The 26014-nt window shown below is 45.1% G+C and overlaps 1 protein-coding gene across 16 annotated transcripts in view; it reads left to right on the top strand.

Annotated features, from left to right (window-relative positions):
• The window catches only part of Znf536 (zinc finger protein 536), a 431882-nt gene that overhangs the window by 358632 nt on the left and 47236 nt on the right, over nt 1–26014 (top strand). Inside the window, exon 8 of one of the 16 annotated variants that reach the window (XM_078032228.1) lies at nt 11931–11970. The exons of the other annotated variants lie outside the window; for them this stretch is intronic. Coding sequence (XP_077888354.1) covers nt 11931–11970 — 40 coding nt within the window. The remainder of the gene's footprint in view (nt 1–11930; nt 11971–26014) is intronic. 16 annotated transcript variants of the gene reach the window in all.

The raw sequence follows: 26014 nt of genomic DNA, 5'->3' as shown, positions 1-26014 counted from the left end.
GTGTGTGTGTGTGTGTAAAATAAAGGTGGATATTTATATACACAAAATAAAGGTGAATACATATATTACATTCATGTATAATATATCAAGTATGATATATCATATATAATATATCATGTATGATATATCATATATAATATATCATGTATGATATATAATATATATCATATATATATATATGTATATGACAGCTTTATTTAATAAGAAAAGAGGGACTTGTTTTCACTGTCACAGCTGTCCCTGAGTGATGAGACCTTTCCAAGGTTGCTTCTCTGGGGCCACCAGGAAGGGGGTATGGGAGGCTTAGGCTCTGCTCCTCAGGCCACTTCCTTTCCCTTTCCAACCCAAGTGTCTTAGAAGGCAACGTGTTTATTCCTAATGATGAAACATCCTTTGCTTCTGCTTGAACATACCTAGAAGAGCGCTCAAGGTTTAACGTGGGGGTGATTCTACTCAAGGGTCAAGGGAGAACCCATTGCATTTTCTGAACCACTGAGGACTCACTCGTTAGCTGGGGACTCATTGCCAAGACTGGTGCTACTCTTTGCTTTTCAGTCTTTTAAACATAACTCCTCAGGCAACCACTCCAAACAATGGGGGTGAGGAGGGTGCAGAGGGATACTGTCTCCCAGGTGCCAGAGCCCATGAACATGGCATTTAGAGAGCTCTTCTCTTAGAGGGGAAGCAAGGTAAAGTTTTGTTTTGTTTTTGTTTTTGTTTTTGTTTTTTTGCAGAGGACAGAATGGGTCCCATTCGAAACTATTAAATGATGAATAATAGTTTATTGAAAGCTGTCTTTTTTGTTGCTGTTGGTTTGTTTTTAATTGCTCAGTGTGATCTTAAAGAGGAAAGTGATGTGCTACTACGTGTGGAGATGCGTTTTCTGTTTCTAGATGAGCCATAGGCGTTACTGTAGAGTCTTCTGACGTGAAGAAATGCAAAGAAAGGGTTCCATAAATACCAGAAGTCCTGCTCAGGCCTAATCTGTCTCTTCCTCTGCCAAGAAATTTTAATACTAATCGTGACAGTTAGTTTGATTTTGCTGAAGTCACTGAATGCTGAGGTCAGTGATATATTTTGCTCTTGAAAGATGCAGAGAAATAAATTAAAAAGTCAAAAACCCAAACTGACCTGATCAGTTCTTCTCCGTTCCAAGGCCTCTTCTTCAGATGACATGGACCATTGGATTCCTGGGGAAGGGGAGTTGAAAGGTAGGAGTCGGGCAGGAAGGAGCCCACAAGTTTATAAATTCCTACATGGGCCTCGATGTTCCTGCCAGTATCCCACCAGCCACCCTTTTGCTCTCAAGCGCTTTCCTGTAAGGTGCCTAAGGTGGAAACCACTCAATTTTAATGTGGAAATTTTTGGAACTTTCACAATTTCAAAGTGCATCCACTTCCTTAGTGGGAAAATTCAACCTCCAAGTCTTCAGTCCTGGCTACCAGAATGAATGAGAACTGAGCTTGTTCCAAAGTATAGAAAAAAGTGAAATTAGTTTCTGATGTCACCTAGCTTTTTAAAATGTTCCCATATGATTGCTCCAGTATGTCTACAATAGATTTTAAACATAGCCCAAAGATCTCTGATTTTTAAGATGCAATCTTTTCCTCCCTCCTTTTAACCAGCATGTACTTGCAACGTGTGGTGCTATTTGTCTTATAAAGGATTGCGGGTCCTAAGTCTGTGGCCAACGTGACACTTCCCCTGCCCCTGCCCAGGCACACTCCCTTCCCCGTAGCTTGGGCTGCAGGAAGGTACCTTCTATTGCCTCCTGGCCCTAGCTTGGCAGGCCATCCCTACTGGCACTGAAGTCCCTATGTCTTTCTCTCCTGCCTCTTGGTGGAGCATAACGACAAGGTCCCATTGGCTTAAGGCACGGCGCTGGCTTTCTCTGATGGTTGTGCCGTAAGTTAGCAGGATAAGTTTGACAGTAATTTAATTTTCATTGACAAATGCTGTCATAATATTGAGGAAAAAGTGAGATATTGTATCAACAGTAGTGGTCGACGCTCAGCCAGTCATATGGACCGGGCGAACACCATATGCTTCCTCCAAACTCGCCTTGGAAGGCTCTGGCTAAGAACTTGACAAGCTTAAGATACCAGTCAGGAAAAATACGATTACCCTTGAGAGGTTCTTGCCATGTTTCCAGTTTCCTGATTTCCTGGGGAAAAAAAAATAAAATAAAAATCAAAGAGGACCATTTCCTGGGTCCCAGCCAGAGTCCACCAACCCACCAGTCAGGGCAGTCCCTCCAGGATATCACAGAAGGCATTTGCTAAGGAGAGTCTCCCACACACCAGGGCCAGTTGGCCAGTGGCAGCCGAGCACATCCCCTGCTGACAGCCGGCATAATGGAAAGTCCCAAGATGATAAAACACCATCGATTACCTGCTGGCTTGAGTTTGTTCTGGCTGTGGTTCTCACCACTTAATGCCGGGGGACGTGGCATCCACGCATGTCCAAAGACACAAGACACACTGAGACAATCCCCCCAGAAAGGGGATGGGGTTTTCATCTTGGGGGGTACAGCTCATGACTGTTGTCTCTCCCAACTCCCTTCTGGGCCAATCAGGACCCCGAGCAGATTCCGAGTGAGTGTCTGTGTACCTGGGGTGCACGTGTGTCTTGGCCAAACTCTCAGCTGGGTGATTTCACCAAAAGGATGAACAAGTCAGTCTTAATTTGATCTGCTTTCCTAGCACTGGGCTTATTTTAATTTGGTTACTATACTTAGCAAAAACAACTCATGAGCAGAGTTACAAACAGCCCGGGAAAGAGAGGTGTGTGTGTGTGTGTGTGTGTGTGTGTGTGTGTGTGTGCATGTGTGTGTGGGGGTGTGTGTTCAGGGACACACCATCCCTGTGCACATTCTGCTGGTGTCCTTGGGTGGCTTGCCAAATATTTGGGGACCTTCCATCCTCTGAAGGATTCCCATCCCAAACAACGCTAAGTAAAGAAACAGGCATATGGCGTGTATTGGAGGTGGCTCAGCATTGGCACAGGACATCAGCCGTGGTGAACAGGTATCTGGAAAAGACAACAATCCCATCCTGCTCTTTTTGGAGCTTATCGTTATTTGGATTTTGTGGTTGCTGTTGTTGTGTCTCTGTGTTTATGATTATCTTAACAAAGAGAGGGAGAGTGTGCAGTTCTCAGAACTGGGCACGGGGACAACTGCTCTCCAAGATGGCTCCCTGCCTGTGCCCGGAGCTGTCCTTCTTGTGAGGCTCTCTCCTGTTCACCCTGGACGGCTTCTCAGCAATCCAGGCACACTGGCCTGGAGGGTGCAGGGAGGTCATCTAAGTGCAGATGGTTCTCTAAGGCAAGGAGAGCTCCTGGGTGTGGCTGGGGGTGTCCTTGGTCTCCAAAGAGAGTGTTGACTTGAAAATGCAGGGCAGATTGGAGGAGCAGCTGCCCTCCTTGCGGATGGCATCCGTTGGTGGCTGCGTAAAGAGGAGTTCCGGACTGCCTCCCATTACCATTTCATTACGCGACAGCAGATCCATACACAGATCCATACGCTGCCTCTTGGATGGGGTTTCCAAACACAGCAGGACACTGCGGAGAGAGCTTACCTCCTCTTCTGCCTGCTGGAAGCCCAGCTCCCTGCCATGTGGCGCTTCTGAGCTGGCGCCTGCGTATCTTCCTGGGCACCCCAGGTATTGGGTGCAGCCCTTCTGGTGGCGGCTGGAGTACTATGCAGGATGCCTGGGGCTGCAACATTATCCACAAGGGTCTCTCAAGGGATTGCATCAAGAATAAGCCCGGCTGAAGTCCGTCTTCTCACCCCGGTCACTCTGGGTTTGAGATTCTTGGTTGGTGGGGTCAGCACTTCAAAAATGGTGGCCAGTCATTAAAAATGGTCACCACATAATAATAGGAGTTGGTTTTTCTTATCTGGACCTGGACACTCACATTTTTAGTGATCAAGAGAATGAGACAATCTGGGTCACACAGACAGCGTTACATGAGAAAGTCATTGGCCCTGTCCACTGATTCCAAGATGCATGGCCATCTTCCCTCTGATGGTGTGGTTTGGGGACGTCTGAAGGGACTAGGGACCAGATGCTTGTCACCCTCTGCTATTGCTGTGGTTCCACTCCTTATTGGGTCTCAATCTCTTCACTGATAAAACTAAAGGGTCAGAAGGTGTTGCTGATGTTTCTGAACGTTCCTCCACCACCAGCCTCCTTCTTTCCTTCTTGACCAGTTAACAAATAAACATTTATAATCTTCATGTCTAAAAGTGTCCACAGGGTGGGAGGCATGGAACAATGTCATTCTTTCTCCCCATTCCAATCTTTCCCCACCCATTTGGGGTAAAGTCTAGGAGAGGTCCCACAACAATCTTTAGTCACTTTTTTGAATTATTACAGAGGTCTTATGTCCCTTTGAGTTGTGAAAGAGCCTCGTTGGGGTCATGATATCACATGTGTCTAGGCAACCATCAAAATTCCAAACAAAACTTATTTAGAGTTGAGTCTTCTCCCAGAGCTGGCTCATCCTGCTTTAGCTCATGGGTGGAACAAGTCCATGCCTTTCTTCTTCCTCTGCCTGCCTCCTCCGCTTTCTCCCATGTTTTCTGGGGTTTGGACGGGGTCTAGACACATGGACACAGTAGAGGCACCTCCCCTGGATGCTTTCTGAGCCCTCTGGGAGCCCACCTGCATCTCTAGGATTCTGTCATCTCTGGTTTGAGGTGGTTTAGTGTCTTTCTATGAGACCCATTTGGACAGAATCCATTGTAGTGGCTTTATGCAGAGGATTCCTTCCACAGTGACCTACATCTGGACCTTAGGGAACGCTCTTCATTTGTTCCAACGAGCTCCAAGTGGAGCCATTCCCCAGGCAGCTCTTCTCCTCCACCCTCTGTCTGAGCAGCCGCCAGCAGCCCTCTGGTTTATCCAGAGCTGAATCTTGGAATGGACTCAGGTCCACCTGATTTCAAGGGCCATGGGAAAGGCTGCCTTTGAGGTGCCTCTCACCAGGTTTGAAGTGGAGGAAGCAACCCCTGTCTTTTCCCCAGGGAAGGAGGGTTGGTAATCACCCTTGTCCACCCACTCGTCGCAGAGAATCCCTTTATTTTAACGCTCTCTGCCTTTTCTAATACAATCCTTCTGTAGCCTCGAACTGGGCCTTGGCAGAGCGTTGCTGACTCTCCTTTGCCAGTCCCGCATCTCAATTTGGATAAAGGCAGACTCATCTATTTGGCTTCATGATGGGCCTTTTGGAGCTTCTACCTAAAGAGCTCCAGAAACCTGTATTCTAACATCCTCGGTTATCACGAAGCCCTTTTTAGAATCTAAACTCCAATCTCTTCTTCTGGAGTCTCAGTTCCTCTTCCTGTTAGATCCGTGGGGAGAGTTTATTAGTTCTGCACTTACAACAACCCTCTGGTACATAAAAATTGATTGCGCTAGTTACCTCTCACCTTGCTTTTCTGGGAAAGGCTGTGTCCTTTTATTTTTTTTTATGATGAGGGTTAGACAAAGGCAGAAAGGTATTTCTGAGGGTTTTGTGCAGACTCAACGACCAATCCATTCTGTCCTGCTCCCTCTGCTGCGTCTGCGTCACATCACAGGGCAACGTAAACATATCTGTGGCTTCCTCACGAACTACCCAGAGGCGGTTTCTATGTCCCCTGAAGTTCCCCCATGAAGGTTCCAGACAGCTGCAGGAAACCTTGTACTGACTACAGGACTCCTGGGTCAGCAGTGCTCCCGAATTCTAGGGAGCACCGAGGTCAAATCTGTTGGAAGGCCAGAAATCCCTGGCCAGTATGGCTGGTCCTGTCTAAGGTCTGGACACGGCTCCATCCTCTGTTTGACCCTGTCTTCTGAATTTGTCATGACGACCTTTGAGGGTTTGGACACCTAATACTGATCCACCCTCAAACTCTCTGGGAGTCCATCTAGCTCTGAAGGGATAGTCAGGGAGTCGTGGGCCAGACCAACAACTGCAAAACTGGTCATCGTTAGGGCCAGCAACAGGACCTACTGGAATGCCAAGTAACTGGACTGTATTTCTAGTTTGCTAATTCTTTATTTAGTTGTTTCAAAACTGTCTAGTTCTCAGGACTGAATTCAGATGGGTCCTTAGATCCTGACTCTATGGTATTTGAAAAGCTTATTTAACCTGTCTTACTTTTTTTTTTTCATAGGTGAAATTGGGGATATAGGTATAATATCACAAGGTTATAATGATGATCAAAATGAGCTAACTATTTAAACTGAAAGGCATTCATGACCATATGACTATTCTCATTGAATCTAAGACACAACTGCTTGTAAGGCTATACTAGTAAAACAAATGCTATAAACTAGACATAGGGGAGTGAAGGGAGCGGAGGGGGCAAGAGGGTAGGAAGGATAGTAGAATGAATTGGACATTATGACCCTATGTGTATGTATGACCACAGAACCTGTGTGACTCTACATCATGTACAGCAGACGAATGAGAAGTTATACTCTATGTATGATGTGTCAGATGCATTCTACTATCTTGTATAACTAATTAAACAAGTAAAAAATATTAAAAAATTAAAAAAGAATAAATATAAGTGGAACATCTATAACCAACACCAAAATCAACAAATAAAATATTTTTAGGACTCCAGGAAAAAAAAACTATCTAGTTCTCAATTTCAGGCATTGTATTCTTAGTATCATAATTTCTATGTGATTCCTTTTGTGGATTCTAATTTTCACCTCAATTTTCTCTTGTCAACTACTTTCTTGAATATGTTGATTATAGTTTTTTTTTTTTTTTTTTAAGCCTGTAGCTTAACTTGTGGATGCTCTGTGGGTCTGCTTCTATTACCTGTTGCCTGATTTTCCATCGAGTCCTTGTTCATTTGGTCTCCTTTTCCGGTATGTCTGGCAACTTTTAATCAAACAGGAGAGGTTGAATATAAAAATCATAGAGGTAAGTCTGGGCTCTAGATCAGAATAGTTAAATAGAGAAAGGCAGAAATGTAATGTGTACCATGAATGTCATTTTTGTAGTAGCCTCATTAAATAAGTTCAAAGAGATAGTTAAATTAAAATTTAATAATATACTTTCTTGAACCTAGTATGTACAAAATATTATTTGCAGCTGGATGCCATGGGGCACGCCTGAAATCCCAACATTTGGGAAGACTGAGGCAGGAGGATAGCAAATTCAAGGTCAGCCTGGTCAAATTAGCCAGACCCTGTCACAAAACAGGGGGGTACACAACTCAGTGGTAGAATTCCTAGTACTTGCCCCCCAACTATATAAAACCACTTGATCATCTAACCAATATAAAATTACTACTTTACATACTTTTTTTTCTAAATCTTGAAATTTTTACACCCACAGCACTTTTCAGTTCTTATAAAACCACATCCCAAGTGTCCAATAGCCATGTGGCCAGGAGTTGCCCTGTCAGACAGCACGCTAGACGATGTCACATTCCTCCAGGGAAGATTGGCTTTTCTCCAGCAATGTATTCTACTTGGGGCAGATCACCTTAAATCAATCAGAAATTAAGTAGATGTCAAAGATTAGTTTATTTCTTGTGTGTTTTTAGTCCTACCTGTGTTCCTGAAGGGATCACAACTGTATGGGTAGGGTGCTCAGCAATAGACCTGTACTTTCCCTGGTCCTCGATTCTTCATAGAAATCTCTGCTTAGCCTCTCAGAGTCTAGCTGCCACTTGTGGATTCCAATCGCCCTAAGAGGAAAGATGCACAGGAAAACAAGGTCTCTGAGCTCCCTTCTTTTTAGAATCTTGAACCTTCAAGTCCTGGTCTCTTTGATCTCACCCTTTATTCCTATTTTCTAGTGCAACTTACCTAGTTGTTCTCCACAGATAGCTGTTTTGGTGCAAGTGATGGCCAGAAGTGGGAGTAAAATAACATCTTAATCAGCTAAAACCATATATTTCTTTTCTATTTGGCAATCAATACTATTTCAGCCTTTGAAAGAAGGGTTATTTCTTTCTCTCTGATTCAGTACACCAAAGCGAGTGTCTCAGTTGGTTCTATAGTTCTACAACAGAATACCAGAGAATAGGTGCTTTATAAAGAAAAATGGTTTATTTAGCTTGCAGTTCTGTAGATTTGAGAGCCATGGCACTGATATCCGCTCAGCTCTGATGAAAGACTTATTGCTGATGACATCACAATTGCAGAAGAGATCACATGGTGAGGCAGGAAGCAAAAGACCGAGAGGGACCAGGCTTGTTCCTTTTGTGACAAGCTCCTCTCTCATGAATTAATCCACTCCAACCAGACCTGACCCACTGCTGTGAGACAGCATTAATCCCTTCTGAAGGTGGAGTACCCATGACCTAATTACTAAGTCTCATCTCTCTCTCTTTTTTTTTTTTTTTGATACCAGGGATTGAATTTAAGGGCACTCAACCACTGAGCCACACCCCCAGCCTTATTTTGTGTTTTATTTAGAGACAGGGACTCGCTGAGTTGTTTATTGCCTCGCTTTTGCTGAGGCTGGCTTTGAACTTGCAATCCTCCTGCCTCAGCCTCCCAAGCCACTGGGATTATTGTCGTGATTCACAGCGCAGGCTGAGCCTCACCACCAACTCAGCACACCATGCTGGGGACCAAGACCCTGGGGCATGAACCTCCATGAGAACGATTGCTACGCAAACCACAGGCGTCTGGGAAATAGGATTATTTCCAAATTCTAAGGATAGGCAAAATGGGACCAGGAGATTGTGCCTAATAGGAGTCAAGGCCAAGATCCAAACTGTCAGTCTTGTCTTGGTCTTCACCCCAAGGGTGTCCCACGGCCTGTCAGCCTGCTTGGTGGCAGAGAGGTTTGCTGACCTGGTGCTGAACCAGCATCTCCCGAACTGCCCTCCCTGCAAGCTCACCATGTAGGAAGGTGTGAAGATGGTCACACTGGCTGTCACTTGGGGAAAGCTGGGAGTTGAACAGACAGCAGGAGGCATATTCAAAAGACCCTCATTTCTTCTGCTGCTTTATTGAGATATTGCTTTACACCAGGGTCTGTGCCTCCACTGGCTGGGTACCAGGATGTAGGATGTAGGCCCAGAATGCTATGGACACATCACAACCCTATGAAACTGTGCATATTCCTAACCGCAAGAGGCTCCAGTCTCACTTTCAATCTGGCTCTGTTATCTCTGGACTGGCAGCTAGGACCTCATAATATCTCAAATACAAGGTATATAAGTTAAGAATTTTATCATTTTAGAGAAACTATTTAGCATTCATAGAAATTTTACTTTTTAATTTTACAATAAATTACAATAAATCTTGAAGTTAAATTGAAGTTTACTTTTAATTCGCTACTTTTAACCCAATATATTTTTCTTTGTAAAAAAGAAATCAACTTGCAATTTTTCTTAAAATAAATGCAAATTTTCCTTTCTGAGTTGGTAAGAATATAGGAGGGGGGAAACAAAAACAAAATCTCTTGGCTAGTTTTTACTACATAAAGATTTCTATTTCAGTCTATCTTCTTCTTATCTCTTATGTAACTGTATCCTATGTACATGTGATTTTTGCATGTCACATGTGTAAAATATGTGCATACAATGATTTTTTTTTCAAATTATTAAAATCCTTTGTATGCATAGATTCATGGCTATCCTAAAATACCCTGCTTAGGATTTTATGGTTACATCCCCTACTGTTGAATAGTTAGATTGTTGCCAATTTTTTAAAAATTACCAAATTAACATAGAGAAAGTCTTTGAATGTAAAGGTATCACCTCTCGGCTCCCCTCCCTCTGCATCCTTGAGTTTTTCTCCAAGGCAGATTAGCAAAGCTGGAATTGCTACAACAAAATAATGGGATATTTATAGGCTCTTTAGCTGAAATTTGAAGCCTCGAATTAACCCCTCCAATGGCAAGTCACTTCCCACCACATCTCAGATAGGACGCCAGGCAGAAATTGGCCAACTTCCCCCTACTGAGACCCAGCCTTTGCCTAAAGGTTGCGAGGCTCTCTGTTGCGTGAGACAAGTCTAGGAAGGTGTGTGAAGGGTGAGTGGTTGTTTTAGTCAGCTTTTTCCCTGCTGGGACCGAAGGATCTGACCAGATACAAATGTATACCCAAAGCCACACCTGAATTCCCACCTCCTCCAGGTACACCTACCACTTCAGTTACCCCTCAGTTAATCCCTACCAGGGGATTAAATCACTGATTGGATCAAGAGTCCTACAACTCAATCACTTCTCCTCTGAACCTTCTTGCATTGTCTCACACATGAGCTTTTGGGGGACACCTCACATTTAAACCATCACAGTGGTAAATGGAAAAGGGACCCCGAATACCAAAAGCCATTACAGACCAAAGGATAACGAATCTGATACCGCCTGTGCCGAAAAACATCTTGAGAAAGAAGTGAAACAGAGTTTTCCGGCACCCCTCGCTCTTTGCAGTGGTTGTATTGGTGGGGATACTGCGGCGGATACGGTGTGCCTTATTGAATTTTGGCAACCGAATCCTCTTTTAGATGCACTGCGAGCTGAAGTCTATTTTAGATTGACTCATGTAAGGAACCCCCGTGGTGACTCTATAAATCAGAAAGTTCGTTTGCATTGCAAATCTTCCTTTCCGAAGTAATCTTCAGCTCCTTAATTTTACAAATTGTATATTGTGAAATTTTTATGTTTGTATATCGGTTTTTTTTTTTTTTTTTTGCAAAGTACACTTGGAGGACACTTGCAGTCCATTTCAGCCAGGGAGTCTGGAGGTCTCCGTGGGAGAAAGCTCTTCTAGTTAGTTCTCCTTGGAGGGTGGACAGCCTGTCCTCGACCTCTGGTTGAAGGCTGATGGATGGCATTTATCTTCCTGGTGGAGCCCAACGGAAGGGGTCACTGCAGGGACCAGAACAACTAAGGAGGAAATGTCCCCATAGGCTTCAGAGGAAAATGAAATGGGTTGGCTGGTTAGCAGGTAGACCGTCGGGGAGACTAGAGAGAACTCAAGGCGTGAGAGAACGCCCTGGGCTCTCACTAGGAGAGAAGTCTGAAGTTTCAGAAGGAAACTTTGATGGTCAGAGGTGCCTGCAGGCACTTCTTCCATTCCAGCAAAAGACGAGATCCCGCGGAGAGAGGAGAGAGACACAGAGTGTCCCGGGAGGGTCCGAGGAGGTGGTGCCCAGGGCTCTGACACAGGGTGAGATGAGAGCCACATCCAGAACCTTCTCTGAGTTCTTACACGGCGGATCAAGGATCAGCAGGCTTGGGTCCCTTTGTCCCAAGAACTCGAGTCTAAGATGCTGGCCTGGAGGGTCACAGCCCAGCTCCCTGAGGGCCATGTCTAAGGGTGCAACCTGCAGTAGCCTCAGTGTTGGTTTTTCTCTTTATCCCTTTTATAATCCACCCCAAGAAGTCATGGAGGTGGCCCTTGGAAACTCAACAGAGTGTGAAATGCACCTGTTAAATGATGACCGTGTGTGTTTCAAGTATTTGTAATGACTGATTTGACTTTATAAGCAAAGCCAGCTTCACCTCCATTAATGCAATATTTTCATCAGGTGGCATAATCTTCTAAGTTCTTGGGGATCCCGTGGCAGGAGATGCTTTTCCTTCTGCTCAGTTCACGAATCTAACCTTTCATCAGAGATTGTGTCTTCCATCCCAGCTTGGGAACGCTGACAACCGTGCTAAAATGTCACTGAACTTTGCAAGTTACTCTGTAGTTGCTGGGGGACGGCTCCAATCTCCTAACTCTATCGCAGGGGAAGGTGGGAGGAACACTCCGAAACCCAGACTTGACTCTGAGAAGATTGGGAGGGAATCCCGTGGAGTCGCCTCCCTACGGGGGCTTTTGTTGAGAATTCATACGTGTATCAGTGATTATTTAACAATCGAGTTGTCCTAAACTTTTCTACCATTTATACAGTGTTTAATTTACATTGCTCTCTTCATTTTACATGTAGTAATCAATTTTGTCTTGCTGACAGATGATTCTCAAAGACTGATTTCAAGAGACATTCCTGACAGGTACTTTTTAACACTTTGTCTGCCTTGTTCTACTCTGGGCAATCTCAGCAACAGCAATGCGGTGGGGGTGCTGGGGGTGTTTGAGGTGGGAGGTGAGGTCTCCCTTGTATGTTTATTTAGAGTTGCTTTGAATGAACAATGGAGACTGAGGAAGGCTTTAACGTCCCCCTTTTTTAACCCTTTGCTCCCTTTGCTGGATACTGCCTGGGTTGATTCTGGATATCGGAAAAGATTTTCCTTGCTTTGAAAGACAAAGTAGGCCCGGCATGGTGGTGCACAACTGTAGTAATGCCAGCCACTCGAGAGGCTGAGGCAGGAGTACCATAAGATGGAGGCCAGCCTTAGCCACTTAGCAAGGCCCAAGACAACTTAGTGAGAACCTCTGTCAAAATTAAAAAATAAAAATAAAAAGTCTCAGTGCTTAAGAGCCTCTGGGCTCCAATCCCTGGTAGAAAAAAGAAAAAGACAAAGGAGAGATCCTTAAATTTTATTCGAATGAGAAATTTTGGGGAGGTGATCCATAGAATGGATCATATTGAAAGCAGGATTCTGTTTTGCTGCTTTGGTTTGGTTGGTTTTTGTGGGTGGGTGGGTGGGGCGTCAGGGAAAGAGGGCTGTTGTCTCTTTCATGTCTTTTTTTTTTTAAAAATAAAGAGTGTTATAAAACTCATCCCCATACTGTTGAGAGATTCAGAAATGAGCGTGTCAAATGTCATTGAAGCCACAGGTCCCCAGTGAGTCCTGCATTTGAACTTCACCTATAAGAGAAGTACTCGTCCACTTACCATGTCTCTGGGAGATGTTGGAAGAGGGACTTGGCTGCAGCCACAGGGCTGGGTGCAGTCAAATCTGCTGGTACCTCCTCTTTTTTCTTTATTAAAAGTTTCCTTTTGTCCTTCACTTTTTGTAGTCTCTGAATATTACTTTGTCACTGTTGCATTTAAGAAATGTACATCTCCAGAGTTGGAACTATAGAAACAGAAGGAGGTTGTAGTGGACATTTCCTTTTAAAAATATTTGATTTAGGAACGAAGGCATTGCCCGCTTCTGCAATGGGGGAGGTGACCACGGGGGCGATATTCCTGTGATTATTAATGGGGAGGACATGTAGACTTCATCCTAAGTGACCTTTTAAATATGGATACTGTCCAAGTCACATTTTAATATTAATGAATAATGTCAAAGGTAAATGAAGTTCAAGTTGCTCTAATACTCACATGTTAGAATCTGTGTCGTCTGTACCCGTATCTTCTCCGTAGGCTTGCCAAACCTCTGTAAGCAGCAAGGAGACATTAGCACCGACCCCCACGATGGATGGGAGTTGTCTGTGGGAGGCTGCCACTCGCTTAGATGACGATAATCACGCTGCAGCCTGGGGTGTCCCATAAATACACCCGTGTTCTGGTGCCATTGGCCATACTCTGACCCAAACATCATTCGTATGTTCCTAAGAATGAAGAGTCATTTGTTTGCTGAACACCAAATCGGAGTTAGGGGAGAGTTCTCTAGTTCTCTGCCTGTGCTCCGGCTTTGGGGTGGAGCCCTTCGGACAGCAGGTCCAGACCTGGTCATCACCATCTTCCTCAGGCTCCTGCTACCGCATCTGCAGCTCTGTCCCCATCTGGGCATTGGGCCCCTTTGGAGAGTCCTGCCATTATTATTATTTTTTTTTTCAGAGAAGGTATTCAGATCTGGTCTGGCTTGTACTAACAAAGATCTTTTTGTGTCCTGTGGATCCTCTGCCCTCTGCGTCTTCTTTCATTCCCGTGGCATCTATTATTACAGTAATGTGACTAAAGGGACCTTCCCCTCCTGCAATGTGCTTCCCAATATTTCCTGGTGGCGAACAGCATGTTCTCCTATCCTGTGGGGCTATTTGTGTCCACCTATGCATTTGCAGAGTGATTTCTAGGGAAAGAGACAAGAACCCCGTGTATGCTGGTTCCTGACGATGTGTTTACACAAGTCTATAGCATGAATGTGGACCGTGAGCGTGTTCATGAAGGTGTGCACGTGGCCATGAGGTGCACAAAAGCGCACATCTTTGGGAAGCATCAGGGTGGGCCTGTGAGTGTCCCCATATAATACGTGAATGTGTGCATGTGGGTATATGCATGCTGTGTGTGAAGCTGTCCCCGTGTGCATGTAAATGTGTGACTTTACCCAACAGTGTGTGCACTGCTGTTGAACTTGAGCTGCCCAGATTGTGGAGTTTTGCTCCTTACAGCCATATTCTCCGTCTTTATTTGCGTTAATTATTCATGTGGCAATTAGTAGCTCAGCACCGCCCCCCCCCACACACACACTTAGTCACAAATCGCCTCATCATATTTAAAGAACAGTCATATATTCATCAAATTGCAAAACAATTCTTCCCGACGCTGTTGTCCATGTGGTGTTAACTGGCACCTGCCTTCCAAAATTACGCCTGCAAGAAAATGTCACCACATTTGGGCACATTTCCGAAGCAACGCTGTGGAGGCACTATGTTTAAAAAAAAAAAAAAAATTAATTAAAAAAAAAATTCAGATCTCGGGAAATTCCAGCAGTCAGTCTCCTCCCTTTATCCTAATCTCTTCATGGTAATGCTCACAAGTACCCTCAGTCCAGACAATTCTTCATTCATTCTCCACCCCCCACCACACTCACACCCAAACTCCCCACTGCTGGAGATTAGTCTTTTGTGAGGCAGTGCATCAAAAGCTTTTTTAAAGTCCCAGTAAATTATACCCCTGGTTTCCCTCTTCAATTCCTTTTTGTTACTTTTTCAAAATATTCTATTAGTTTTGTTACGTATGATCTCCCTTTTGTGAATCCATGCTGAATATCTTTAATTAAATCATAACTTTCCCTATTTTGTCCCTGATTAGTGTTTCCAATATCTTCCCCACTGCTCAAGTCAAGCTTACTGGTGTTTAATTTCCTTGATCTCCCTCAGAGTCGTTATTAAATATAGGTGTTGCATAAGGGCTCTCGTCCACCGGAGCTTCTCCAGTTTCCCAGGATATTTTTAAAAGGTATTTGCTAATCGTTCCCCCGTTTCCTTGCCTTCCCTTGCACAAAGTCTAAGATTGTTCCCATCTGCTCCCGGAGTTATCAGTCCTTAGATACTCTAATTTCTTTCTCACCTGCTCTGCTATGATGCCGATTTCCTTCGGAAATATTTTCCTCTCTTCGGGAAATGCTTGTCTGCGGCTGGCATCTGCTCTCTCATCTTCCCTTTATGGACAGGAAGACAAATAATTTATTTTTCACATTTATTTAGCAGCCATCACCCCCTTATTCCCACAAACTCGGCTCTCCGCCGTCTGGCATTTTAAGAAAAAGTATTTGTAAAAGGCAGCATCACCTTGCTGAGCCCCCAATTCAGAAGCCAGCATTTCCTTCCCCAAGGGCTGGTAGCATCACCAACTCTCAGCTCAGGGCTGGGAGTGCTGAGCCTGGGGAGATTCTAATACTTTCAATGCCTCAGCTGATCCAGGGGGTGCTGAAGACCAGAGGCCTCCCCATCGGCCAGTAGGAGGAGAACCCAGCTCCCACTTCGGGTTTGGGGGAGTCGTAAAGTTTCCCACGTGTCATTCTGGAAGTCTCTCATCTGAAGTTAGCCGCAGCCTGGAAGTTCCTCTTTGCTTTCCTTTACACAGCGTGTCTGATTTCCCTGCCTGCCTGATGGATGTATTTCTGCTCTCCTGGGGCTCCCTCACCTTCAGGCAGTATCCTGGGCTCATCCTCCAGTGGAATTTCTTTCCTTTCCAGCCTGTCTTCCCAGGACGCATCTAAAGAGCTGCACCCGTGGAAGGTGCCCAGCGATCAGATGCTTAGAGCAACAGGTGCCCTTGTCAGGGGGGCGGGCCCCAGGGGAAGGTTTTGAGCCCCTGACTCAAGGTCCCCATGGAACCCTTCTTGGATGCACTGCTGCTTTCCAGCGTGACCTCATTTCCTTTTCCGGAACACAACCCAGATAGATCTGTGTGCTGAAACATCACTCGCCGGTTGTGAATTCTACACCAAATCAAAAAGCCAAATCCTTCCTGGAAACCCACAGGCCGCTCGACCTACATAACTCCTGCAACTGACGGCTATCAGTACCCATTCTGCAGGGACAGTGGAGGTGGCGAGGTCCCACCCCTCTAAGGGCAAGCCACTGCCCTTCCCCGGGAAGGCAACTTACCCCAATCAAGTTGCAGAAACGACATCAGCCAAAAATTTCAACAAAGTATGAGTCATGAATAGTTCCTTTTGACTTTGTTTCACATCAAAAGGCACACAGTCTGTGTTCTGGGTCCCTCATCCCTCTTCCCCAACCTGGAAATGGCTGAAATTTGCACACACAGAGGGATTTGAAAATTTGAAAGCTTAATAAAGGCAGTGTATACACACACTTGAGTCAGTTTTTTTTTTTTTAAAGTGCATTTAATTGGGTCAAATAGCATGTTACATTGGGGAAAAATGAACATCGTTTAAACTGGTTCTTTCTGTTCTCATGTTGTCTTTTAAAAACAGATTGCTCAGTGCAGTCCTAGCGGACAGTCTACCCAGACACACCAATGAAAAGTGGATAAGCATAGAGTCCCTCTGAGTTTTGAGGGTTTCTTCTCCACTCTCTGTTTCTTTACCAAAAGAGGCAACTGTCTCTTCACTTCATGGCTATAGAATGAAATGGTTCGAGCTTGTAATTCCATAGTTCACCAAGATCCTGATACCTGGGCCCAGGATCTTGATCCATCTCACTGAGCAACTGACAGCTGCCCCAGACGGGGAGTGGAGTCCACTGTCCACTCCCAGTGCCACTCCAAAAGCAATTTATAGATGGATTTTGTAAGCAAAAATAAGAGTCACAGGTGCTTCATAATAATTACTTGCACATTTACAGAATCGGACGTTCTGTCATTTAATAGACCTAAAACTAAAAAGCTTTTGTCTGTGAAAGGTGACCAATAGAAACGGAGTTTGGATTATATGATATCCCATAACTTAATCATATGGCTCTTAAGAGGGGGACATACACAGCTGTGTCTCACTAATATGCATGCAATATGTGTAAACTGATACGCTTTAATTCTAAACTTGTTTTTAGCAGGAAGAAAAAAGCATTTAGATGAGGAACATTAAGATTCAATATTAACCATTTTTTCCCCTTTGGGCAAAATTATTCATCACTTGATATTTATTAAAGCAACATTTTTTTTTTTTTTTTGCTATAGTGAGACGCATCCTGCTGAAAAATTTCCAAACATCCTTAAAGTTATGTGGTAAAGTGAAAAGAAGGACCAAATGGCTAGCAGTCCCTTTTAGACCATCCAAAAAACAATGAACTTGGAGGAGGAACACTTGTTTTTTTGAAGCCCAAGACTAAGCCTAACTCCCAGACCTAGTGATAGGGGCAAAGGTTGGAGTAATACAGGAGGGGTTTCCAGTTTTCTGCCTCCTCTATTACACGTATTTGATTTGCCTGTGCTCTCTGACGTTTTAATTGTTAGTTTGTGCTGGTTTAATCTGAATTATTTAAATATATTTGCTTTAATAATCTTAACCAAAAAAAAAAAACCCTAAGACAAAGGAATTGTAGATTAGAGACTTTATTTTCAGGGCAAAATGATACGGATAAGTGAACATCAACTGACCAGAAATTATTTGCTTCTGTCTGTTAGACACGTAATGGAGTCATTTAACTAGTCAAATTAGGAGCTGCAGAAATGCACCATGCTTCATTACTGAGTTCGAATGGGCACCATTTTACATTTACGTCAAAAATTATCTCATAGCAAATTAATGTTTTCATTGTGCCCAAAAGCTGAAGCTATGCAGTGTTAGCGCCACCTAGAGGCCACTATGAAGATACTTGAAAAGGATGCTCTCTAAACAAGGACATGGTGATCTGAAGATGAGTGTGAGCCTATCGGAGCCCTGACCCCATTGGAAAGTAAGAACACAGGCATTGAATCTAGCTGGCTTGTGTGGTTTTTCTGTAAGCTTCTGAGGGTCCCACAAAGGGCTTTGTAAACTTGGCCTATTTTTAAATGTCCTATAACACCCCAAAGATTTCTACTTTCTTCATGTTACTAAGTCCTGAAAAATATCTGGTTCTTTCCCCTTCACACTTTTTGAGTTTTTTTTTTTTAATAAACCACCTTCAGATTTACATTATGTCAAATACTCGGATTTTAGCCGAACTAGCATTTCTGAAACAAACAAGAAGAGATTTTTTTTTTCTCTCCCACGCTGTAAGTTGGCATTTTCATAATCTTTTGTTGTTGGTCAAACTTGCTCTCTGTGGGAAGATGCAGCATGTGACATTGTTTCATCTTTAAACATACTGAAACTGGTAAATTCTTCCTCCAAACAGGTTAGGAGCCTTGGTAGAGGTCTCGAGAATGTTTGGGTTTAGTTTAAATTCAGAGAGAAAAGCTTTTAGAAGGAAATGGCAAACCCTTCTCCAATAAAAATATTTATTAAGATGATCTGCAAGCAGTCGGTGGCTCTGGGAAGCTGGAGCATACCGTCAGAACAGAAGCAAAGAGGAGAATCGAAGCATATAAATAGCATTGAGAACTGGAGAATATTTCCAGACAATATTGATGTCGAAAATATATGTGAATGACTGCATAATGATCAAGGCAGACATAATTCAAAGTACAGTCAGAAGCTGGCCTCCAACTCAGAGCTTTAAATTCTCCAAAAGACATCTGTTTGCTGAGAGATCCGCACTAACAGCTGCTCCAAATCATGAGGGGGGCGGGAGTAGCCCAGGGTAAGGTAGGAATCCTGCAGGTACAGGAGCCTCCCAGGTGTCAGGCACAGGGTTTGGGGGAAGCCAATGACCACTTGCATTCCACAGGTAGAGAGAGATGCATTGCTTTGACGTAGGTGAGGGAGATGCCTGTTTTACTTAGAGCCAGGAAGCAAATGTTGCCTTCTGTGCTTCCTTGGAGAGTTCTCCCCAGTTTGCAGCATCTGTAAAGGGGCCAGTCTGATGCTACACTTCTTAGATACTGACCAGAGGATCTAAACTTCCCTGTTCTGGTTCTCATCTTTATATCCTGGCTGCTACTCTTCTGGTATTTCACTCTCCCACTAAGCAGAAACTGGGGGTCCAAAGGAATCTCCAGGTGTGATTTTTTCAAAAATCAAATATAAAACGGTGGTTAGCAAAAAGAGAGTAAGCATAAATAAGAGAGGAACACCCGTTCTCCTCTTAAATGCGATTCTCAGACGATTGTTTTTTTTTTTCAATGGAAGTGCTGCCTTCTTCCACCCTATTTTGCAGACCCCACAAGAAAAATTCTTGAGAATGTTATCAATTCTCCAGTTTCTGCAAAGATGCTGCATTTTCAGATTTCAAAGACAGGATCTGCTTTTGAAAATAAGTAATTGTCAGCGATCAGATGAGCCTCTGCTAAGTACAGTATTCTAAACCCATGCTGTGTTGAAAAGTTCAAGAATTTTGCAATGACCTTAAGGCCAGAGATAGGATGATGAAAGATAGGAAGATGGGCGCAGTGTCTGAAAGCCAGTTCTCTTTTGTTCTAATGGAAGCTTTTTTTGTGTGTGGCTTAAGCTAGTGGCTCAATAGGATTTCTTTGAAACAGAAACAAAAATGTTAAGAGCGTGGTTATAAGTACCCTGGTCCTCCATTCCCCTTAAAATGCAGAGGGTGGTGGTGGGGTGGAGAGCGGATTTTACCTCCTCTCATGAATCTTGTCTGCTGAAATGTCTCAGTCTTCACGTTATGTTTACCAAGGCCAGGCCGGAGGATCCGATAATTTATAACCATTCCTATTGGGTTTTATGTAATAACTTTGGAACTCATATAAAGTAATGATCCACAAACTCTTTTAATGTTCATTATAAAATATGAAATATTTCTCAGAACCATTGCAATTATGTGACCAGACATAACTGTTTCACACATGAGTAAATACAGGGAGGTTTAACATAACTTTATTATCTTCCTGTCTTTTCTTCTCATTGATGTGATAATACTGTTTTAATATTTTTCTAAAGAAAAGTTAAGTAATTTTAGAATCTCTACTGAGGCCCGCTTTATTGGCTTTTGTAATAGAACTCTCAAATCTAATTGTATTTATGCTCAGACTGACACCAGTAAATGTCGTGAATAGAAGTGAAATGCCCCCAAAGCTGTGTATTCTGTAATTATCGAGAGATGGGTCTCTGCTGACAAGGCCTGGGGATTTGGGGAGAGTCGGGAAAGCAAAACTGAAAAAAAAAAGTCCCCTTTCTACCGCCTTCCTTAGGCCCCTCAAGACACTAAAGAGAGGGACCTTTTCTAAGAATCAAATGAACCCTGGTGTTCCTTATCACTCCCTCTGAAACTTTTCCTTCTTCACTCTGTCGAGGCTGTCTTCTCTGGAGTCTGGAGTCAGTGGCATGAAACTTCTGGTTTTACGAAAGGCTCATCCAGAAGAAAAATTTTTTCTGGGATACACCGCCTGGTCATCTGAGTTGAGCGGTATCATTCTGGCTACTTTTATCCTGGTGGGAGCTTAGGGGTCATCTCTCTGCAAGTGTAAAGTCTCCTGTAGTGGTGGAAGCCAGAGGGGGATTTCTATTTTTTTTCCTGGAACCTACATCCTGCTCCCCATCTAGGCTACAGAAGCAGTGACTGGTCACCAGGCAGTGATCGGAGCGACCGTGCTGCATTCATTCTCAAAGTCAATGTTCCAGGACCAAACGGAGATTGTGCCTGGTCTGGGAAGCGGATGGAAAAGATACAACTCCAGAGAAGGTGCTCGGGGTGGGCATTTGCATCTGCGGAGGAAGGAAGGGTTTTTACCACTCTCAACCCCGTTGTCCTACTTTGGTCTTGGGTATTTCTCAAAGTCAAGTGCAAACGAGTCGCTGTGGATCTTATTGCAATGCCGATCCTGATGCAGGTCTGGGAGGGGTGGAAAGCTCTGTCTCTCTCGGCTTCCAGGTCATGTCCGTGCTGATGGTCCATGGACCACACGGTGACCCTGAGTAGGGTCTTCACCATCTTCTTGTCGCTCACCCACTTGAGGTATGGAGGGTGAGACAAGGCCCTCTGTGGGAGTCATTAGAGCTGTAAGGGTGGCCTAGTGGCTGGGTCCAGCTCACAGATGTGTTTCATTTGGCTCGTACCATGTTTACACTTTTGGTTCCAATTAGTTGCAAACAGCCTAAAACTGTGAGATTTTTACTCACAAATCCAGGTTTCCAGATCCTCTGGAAAAGTGGAATGTGCAGGACACGTGACAGAAGTGGGGTGGGGGGCTGCCGGCAGCCCCCTGACTCTACACAGGGCTCTTCACACCAACGTGTTCCGCCCAGGCTGCTGGCTCATTAAACAAAGATTTGCAGATGGAGTCTGAGACCCAGAGGACAGAGGACCTCCGACCTGGCACACACTGGGGTAGGGAAGTCTGCAGAGGCTGTGGTGCGGGACCACCTGCTGCAGGTTCTTCTCTGCAGAGAAGCGAGAACTCTTGCCCCCACCCCAGGTCGGAGCTCTCCCTGGGCTTGGGCTCTGCCTGCAGGCAGCTCAGTCTGTGGAGCTGTTCCTTGGCTCCCCTTGTCACTTGCAAGCCACCAGAGAGTGTGAAATTCTCAGCTAATTAAAGGCCTGTGAACCCCCTCCCTCCCCGTGGCCAACACCTGCTGGAAGCAAGCCGGCTGGCTGGGGGAGCTCCCTTGCTGCTTCCTGGTAGCAGCTCTGAGTTCTGTGTCCTGGGTGCCCAGGCTGTGTGAGGTCTGGTAGGCTGTGCATGCACAAGGTGTGGCAGGTGGCTCCAGCAATCCTGTTCCTAGAGAGGTAGTTTTAGGAGTTGTTACTCAGTCTGGAATGTTCATTAGTACTTCGGAAGAAAAAGTGTGCTCATCCGATCATTTTCCTCTTGGTCTCTTGCACTTCTCCACCACTTAATCCAGTCCCTCCTGGAAACCAAGGGGTTGTGTCGGGGTTTGATGTGGCAAAAAGCAGCTAAAGTCCGTGACTGCTAATGGTTAAAAAAAATGTGGAATGCTTTCATCCAAAAGGTTTCCCCATGACTGCCACAGGGTCTGGATGAAATTAAGGTGAAACTATAAGGATCCTCCTGCCTTTCCAGGCAGTGCCCATCTTGGCCTCTGGCTCCTTTAACAGGAATGGTCATTGTAACGGGTCAGCAGTCCAGACCAAGGCTTGGTTTTCTCTGCACGTGGACCAGGAGCCCAGGGGTGTAAATGAAGATGGACGCCGCAGGTGGATCTGAGAGCAGGTCCTGCTGGATCTCGAGCAGATGCCTCTGCTGCGTATCAGCTGTGTCTGCCCCACGGTGCTGGGCCAAGACTGCTTAGAGCCGCTGCGTTTTTATTTCCAAGAAGAGTTCAGGGAAAACAGTTCAGAAGTTTTCACTGTCGGGTGCTGGTTAGAGCAGGGTCTTCCTGCTGCCAAGTTCCTTCTGCCACCCCCTGCAGAGTGAACAAGTGGCCCCAGGTGCCTGGCACACTCCTGTGAGTGAGCACTCTGCTTTTAGGGATGTTAATGTTGGGTGCATCTAGAGAGAAGGCTCACACATTTCACCGAATTTGGCGGCTGTCAGCATTTTGTTGCTGGTCAAATGAATCTCATGTGAATTGAAACTTCTCTTTCATGATAAGATGGAGTAAGACCATCACCAAATGGGTTATACTGTAGTCCTCCTTAACGACAGGAATTATGTTCTAAAAATTTAAATGGTTGCCTGAAATCTTGGATAGTAACAAACCCTATACAAACTAAGTTTCTTCCTACACACACATACCTATGATAAAATTTCAATTTATAAATTAGGCACAGTAAGAGATTCATGATAATAACTAATAATAAAATAGAATAATTGTAACCACATACCATAATAAAAGTTATGTAAAAGTTAAGAATCGTATATTTCTGGAATGTTCCATTTAGTATTTGCAGACCACAGTTGACCACAGGTTAAAAAAAATAAATAAAAATCTTGGACTGTGAAACTGTGACTAAGGGAGCTGCTATAGTTAGTTTGATGACAGATTGCTTGGGGATAGCCAGCTGATAGCAAGAGGGTCCCCCTCTCTTAATCGTATTCTCAAAGGGCTCTGCTCATTTCCATTTGTGAATATGGACAAGAGAATCTATTACAAGTTGCACTCAAAGAAAATGCCACCCAACTGTAGCCACAGGCAAGAGGAAAAGCGTAGCAGGAGCCCGTAGGCTGAGGGACGGAAGCTGTCAGTCATTACGTGGGGAAGGGCTGGGGAAAACTAAGGGTGGATTTAGCCCTCTCCTGAAAGGAGTCTGCCGTCTACATGGGGGAAGGGAACAGTGCTACCTGAGACACGGAGTGATAAAGTCAGAGTAAGCAGTGGCAAGGAAGTGAGGCTCAGGAGGTCAGGAAGAGGACGGATTGCGCTGGGCCTCCAAAGATGGAAAGGGTTCGATTCAAAAACTGACGTCTTAGAATTCTTCCTATGGGAGCAAGGATATCCTTTTGGCTCCGGTGTTCTTTTCTCTGACCAGTTAGGGATCCCACTTTACCCTGATGGCTGGAACATTTCGGAGGGCCTGAAGAAGAGGCAGGTCCTCATGCTGCAACAGGTCACAGTGCCGTGGGGTCCTACCACGCACGGGCTTCCTCTCGGGTGTTGTCCTTGGCATTACTCAAAGAAATGACTGCATGGTCTTCGGAACTACTTAAAATAAAGTGACTTGAGTTTTTCTGTGATCCGTTTAATTCTTTTCTAATGAATTTTATCAGACTGCTCTTCAAGGGTACAGATTACAATGGGGCGGTACCGGACTATTTTCTAGCATCAGAAAATAAATTAACTTAGCATCTTAAAATCACGTTGAAACGATCCTAAAACTCCGGCATGGTTTTGGTGAGCCCTTTTGCTGGAGCACACTGGGCCTTCTCCAGGACAGCCCTGTTGTGAAGCGCGTGGCCTCCCGCCTGACGCCCTGTGTGACGGGGATCTGGGATTGTGGGCTGTCGATACTGCGGTGTGCACGACTGTGACAGGAAGGTCAGCTTCTCTGCAGCACGCACTCCAGAGTCGAAGGATGTCACTTTCCTGTCTCGGCAGGGACGGGATAATACGTCTGCTCTCTGGTCTGTGACACCTCGCTGTCTTCTTTAGCTATGTCCCCGGACAGGGATGCCTGTCATCCATTCATAAGGCATCAGAGAAACCTGGTTCACCCTTGACGTGGCGGAAAGTGTAGGGCCACCAAGTCAGTGTCATTCGATGCCCTGGGACTTGGAGGGCCTCGTTGGGATGTCTCTTCTACAGCCAGGATTGGCTTGAACCATGTCAATTCCTGGGGGGAGACTGCAGCGTTGGGCACAGAGCCTGACTGGAAGCTGAGAACCCACTTTACAGAGCCCTCCTTCCTTTAGTTTATCTACTTCACAGAGTTCTTTCTCCTGGAGTCAATCCACAGGTCATCTATAGCTGGCCTTTTTTTGGGGGAGGGGTATCAGAAATTGAACTCAGGGTCGCTCGACCACGGAGCCACATCCCAGCCCTATTTTATATTTTATTTAGAGACAGGGTCTCACTGAGTTGCTTAGCGCTTTGCTTTTGCTGAAGCTGGCTCTGAACTCGAGATCCTCCTGCCTCAGCCTCCTGAGCGACTGGGATTACAGATGTGCGTCACCACGCCCGGTTGAGTCTGGTCCTTTTGAAGTGGCAAGGTGGGACACACAGGGGTCCATATTTCACCTGGATACCCCACAGGTGGTGACCGGGAAAGTGTTAAAAATCAAGAAGGTATTCAGGGTACGTTCCTCCACTGTCTCAGTGGCATGTCTTGGCCACACTTGGCAAACCAGACCCACAATCCTGGAATGTCTTTCAAAGAGGAAAGAAAGCAAGAGCTTAGGAGCTGGCAGTGCCCGGGTTCCAGCTAGTCCGCAATGTCCCTTGGTCACCGAGCCTTGTGAGCCTTATGCCGTCTTTTCTGAGGAATGACCGTGAGCCTAGAACCCACCTCTGAGAGTTCATCACTGTGGGATCCCAAGAGGCCAAAGACAACAAGGCTCCAGGAGGACACGAGTTAAGAGAGCAGCAGCGTCCTTAGGAAGGGCCAGGGACAGACCCTCGGCCTAGGCCACCACTCTCCGGGGGGCTTTGAAGTCACTCTCTCTCTGGGTCTTTCTGATACTCTGACTCTTCCTCTTCCCTTTGTCCTCCTCGGGGTCCTGGAGACTAGGGCCTGCTTCCTCTTCTTCTCCCTCAGAAACGAGCATCCCACCATCCCGTTCTCTCCTCCAGGACTTCTGCTCAAGGCCATCGGAGACTTTCCCACTTGAATGTCTCACAACATCCACCTCCTTATCCTCAGAACCCCCCCAACCAGAAAGACCTGTTGATCCCATCTCAACAGGGACTTGAGGATTCCCCTTTCTTCTTGTCTTCACCCTGTCAATGTGGGTGACCTCCCCGTCTTACTGGACCATGGTCAGTCCTTAGTCCAGACCTTTATATGCCCTTCAGCTCGAGTGAGCTTCTAAAGACTCGAATCAGGCCATATACCTCTCCTCTTGTTTAGCACCCTCCCTGGCTTTCCGACCCTTTTTGATTGACCTTTGATTGAAACTCTTCTCCCCTTGGCTATAAAACCCAGAATGAGCAGGTCCCTGCCCACCCTGCGGCCTCATTCACACAGCACTCCGGTCACACTGAGCTTCTCTCTGACGTCTGAACACCTGCAGCTCTTCGATGATATTTAGGGTCTTTGAATGTGCAGTTCCCACCACTTGGAATGAATGCCAAGTTCTCCCTTCACAGCCCACCTCAATCTCTCTCTCTCTCTCTCTCTCTCTCTCTCTCTCTCTCTCTCTCTCTCTCACACACACACACACACACACACACACACACACACACACACACGAAGCTTTCCCTGACCAACTCCTCATTCTCAGTCGACCTCTTACACTTTGACAAAGGCTTTTTATGATCATCCCAAATGCCCCATCACTCTATTCTTCCTGGTCTCAATTCCCTCCTTCCTTCTTAGCAGTTTTTAAAAACTTGTATGTGTTCAATTTTTTTCATCACTGATGTG

This window comes from Ictidomys tridecemlineatus, chromosome 15 (genome assembly GCF_052094955.1).
Source record: "Ictidomys tridecemlineatus isolate mIctTri1 chromosome 15, mIctTri1.hap1, whole genome shotgun sequence".
Taxonomy (NCBI): domain Eukaryota; kingdom Metazoa; phylum Chordata; class Mammalia; order Rodentia; family Sciuridae; genus Ictidomys; species Ictidomys tridecemlineatus.
The sequence above is the reverse complement of the archived record's forward strand: the minus strand, read 5'-3'. Positions and strand labels throughout refer to the sequence as shown.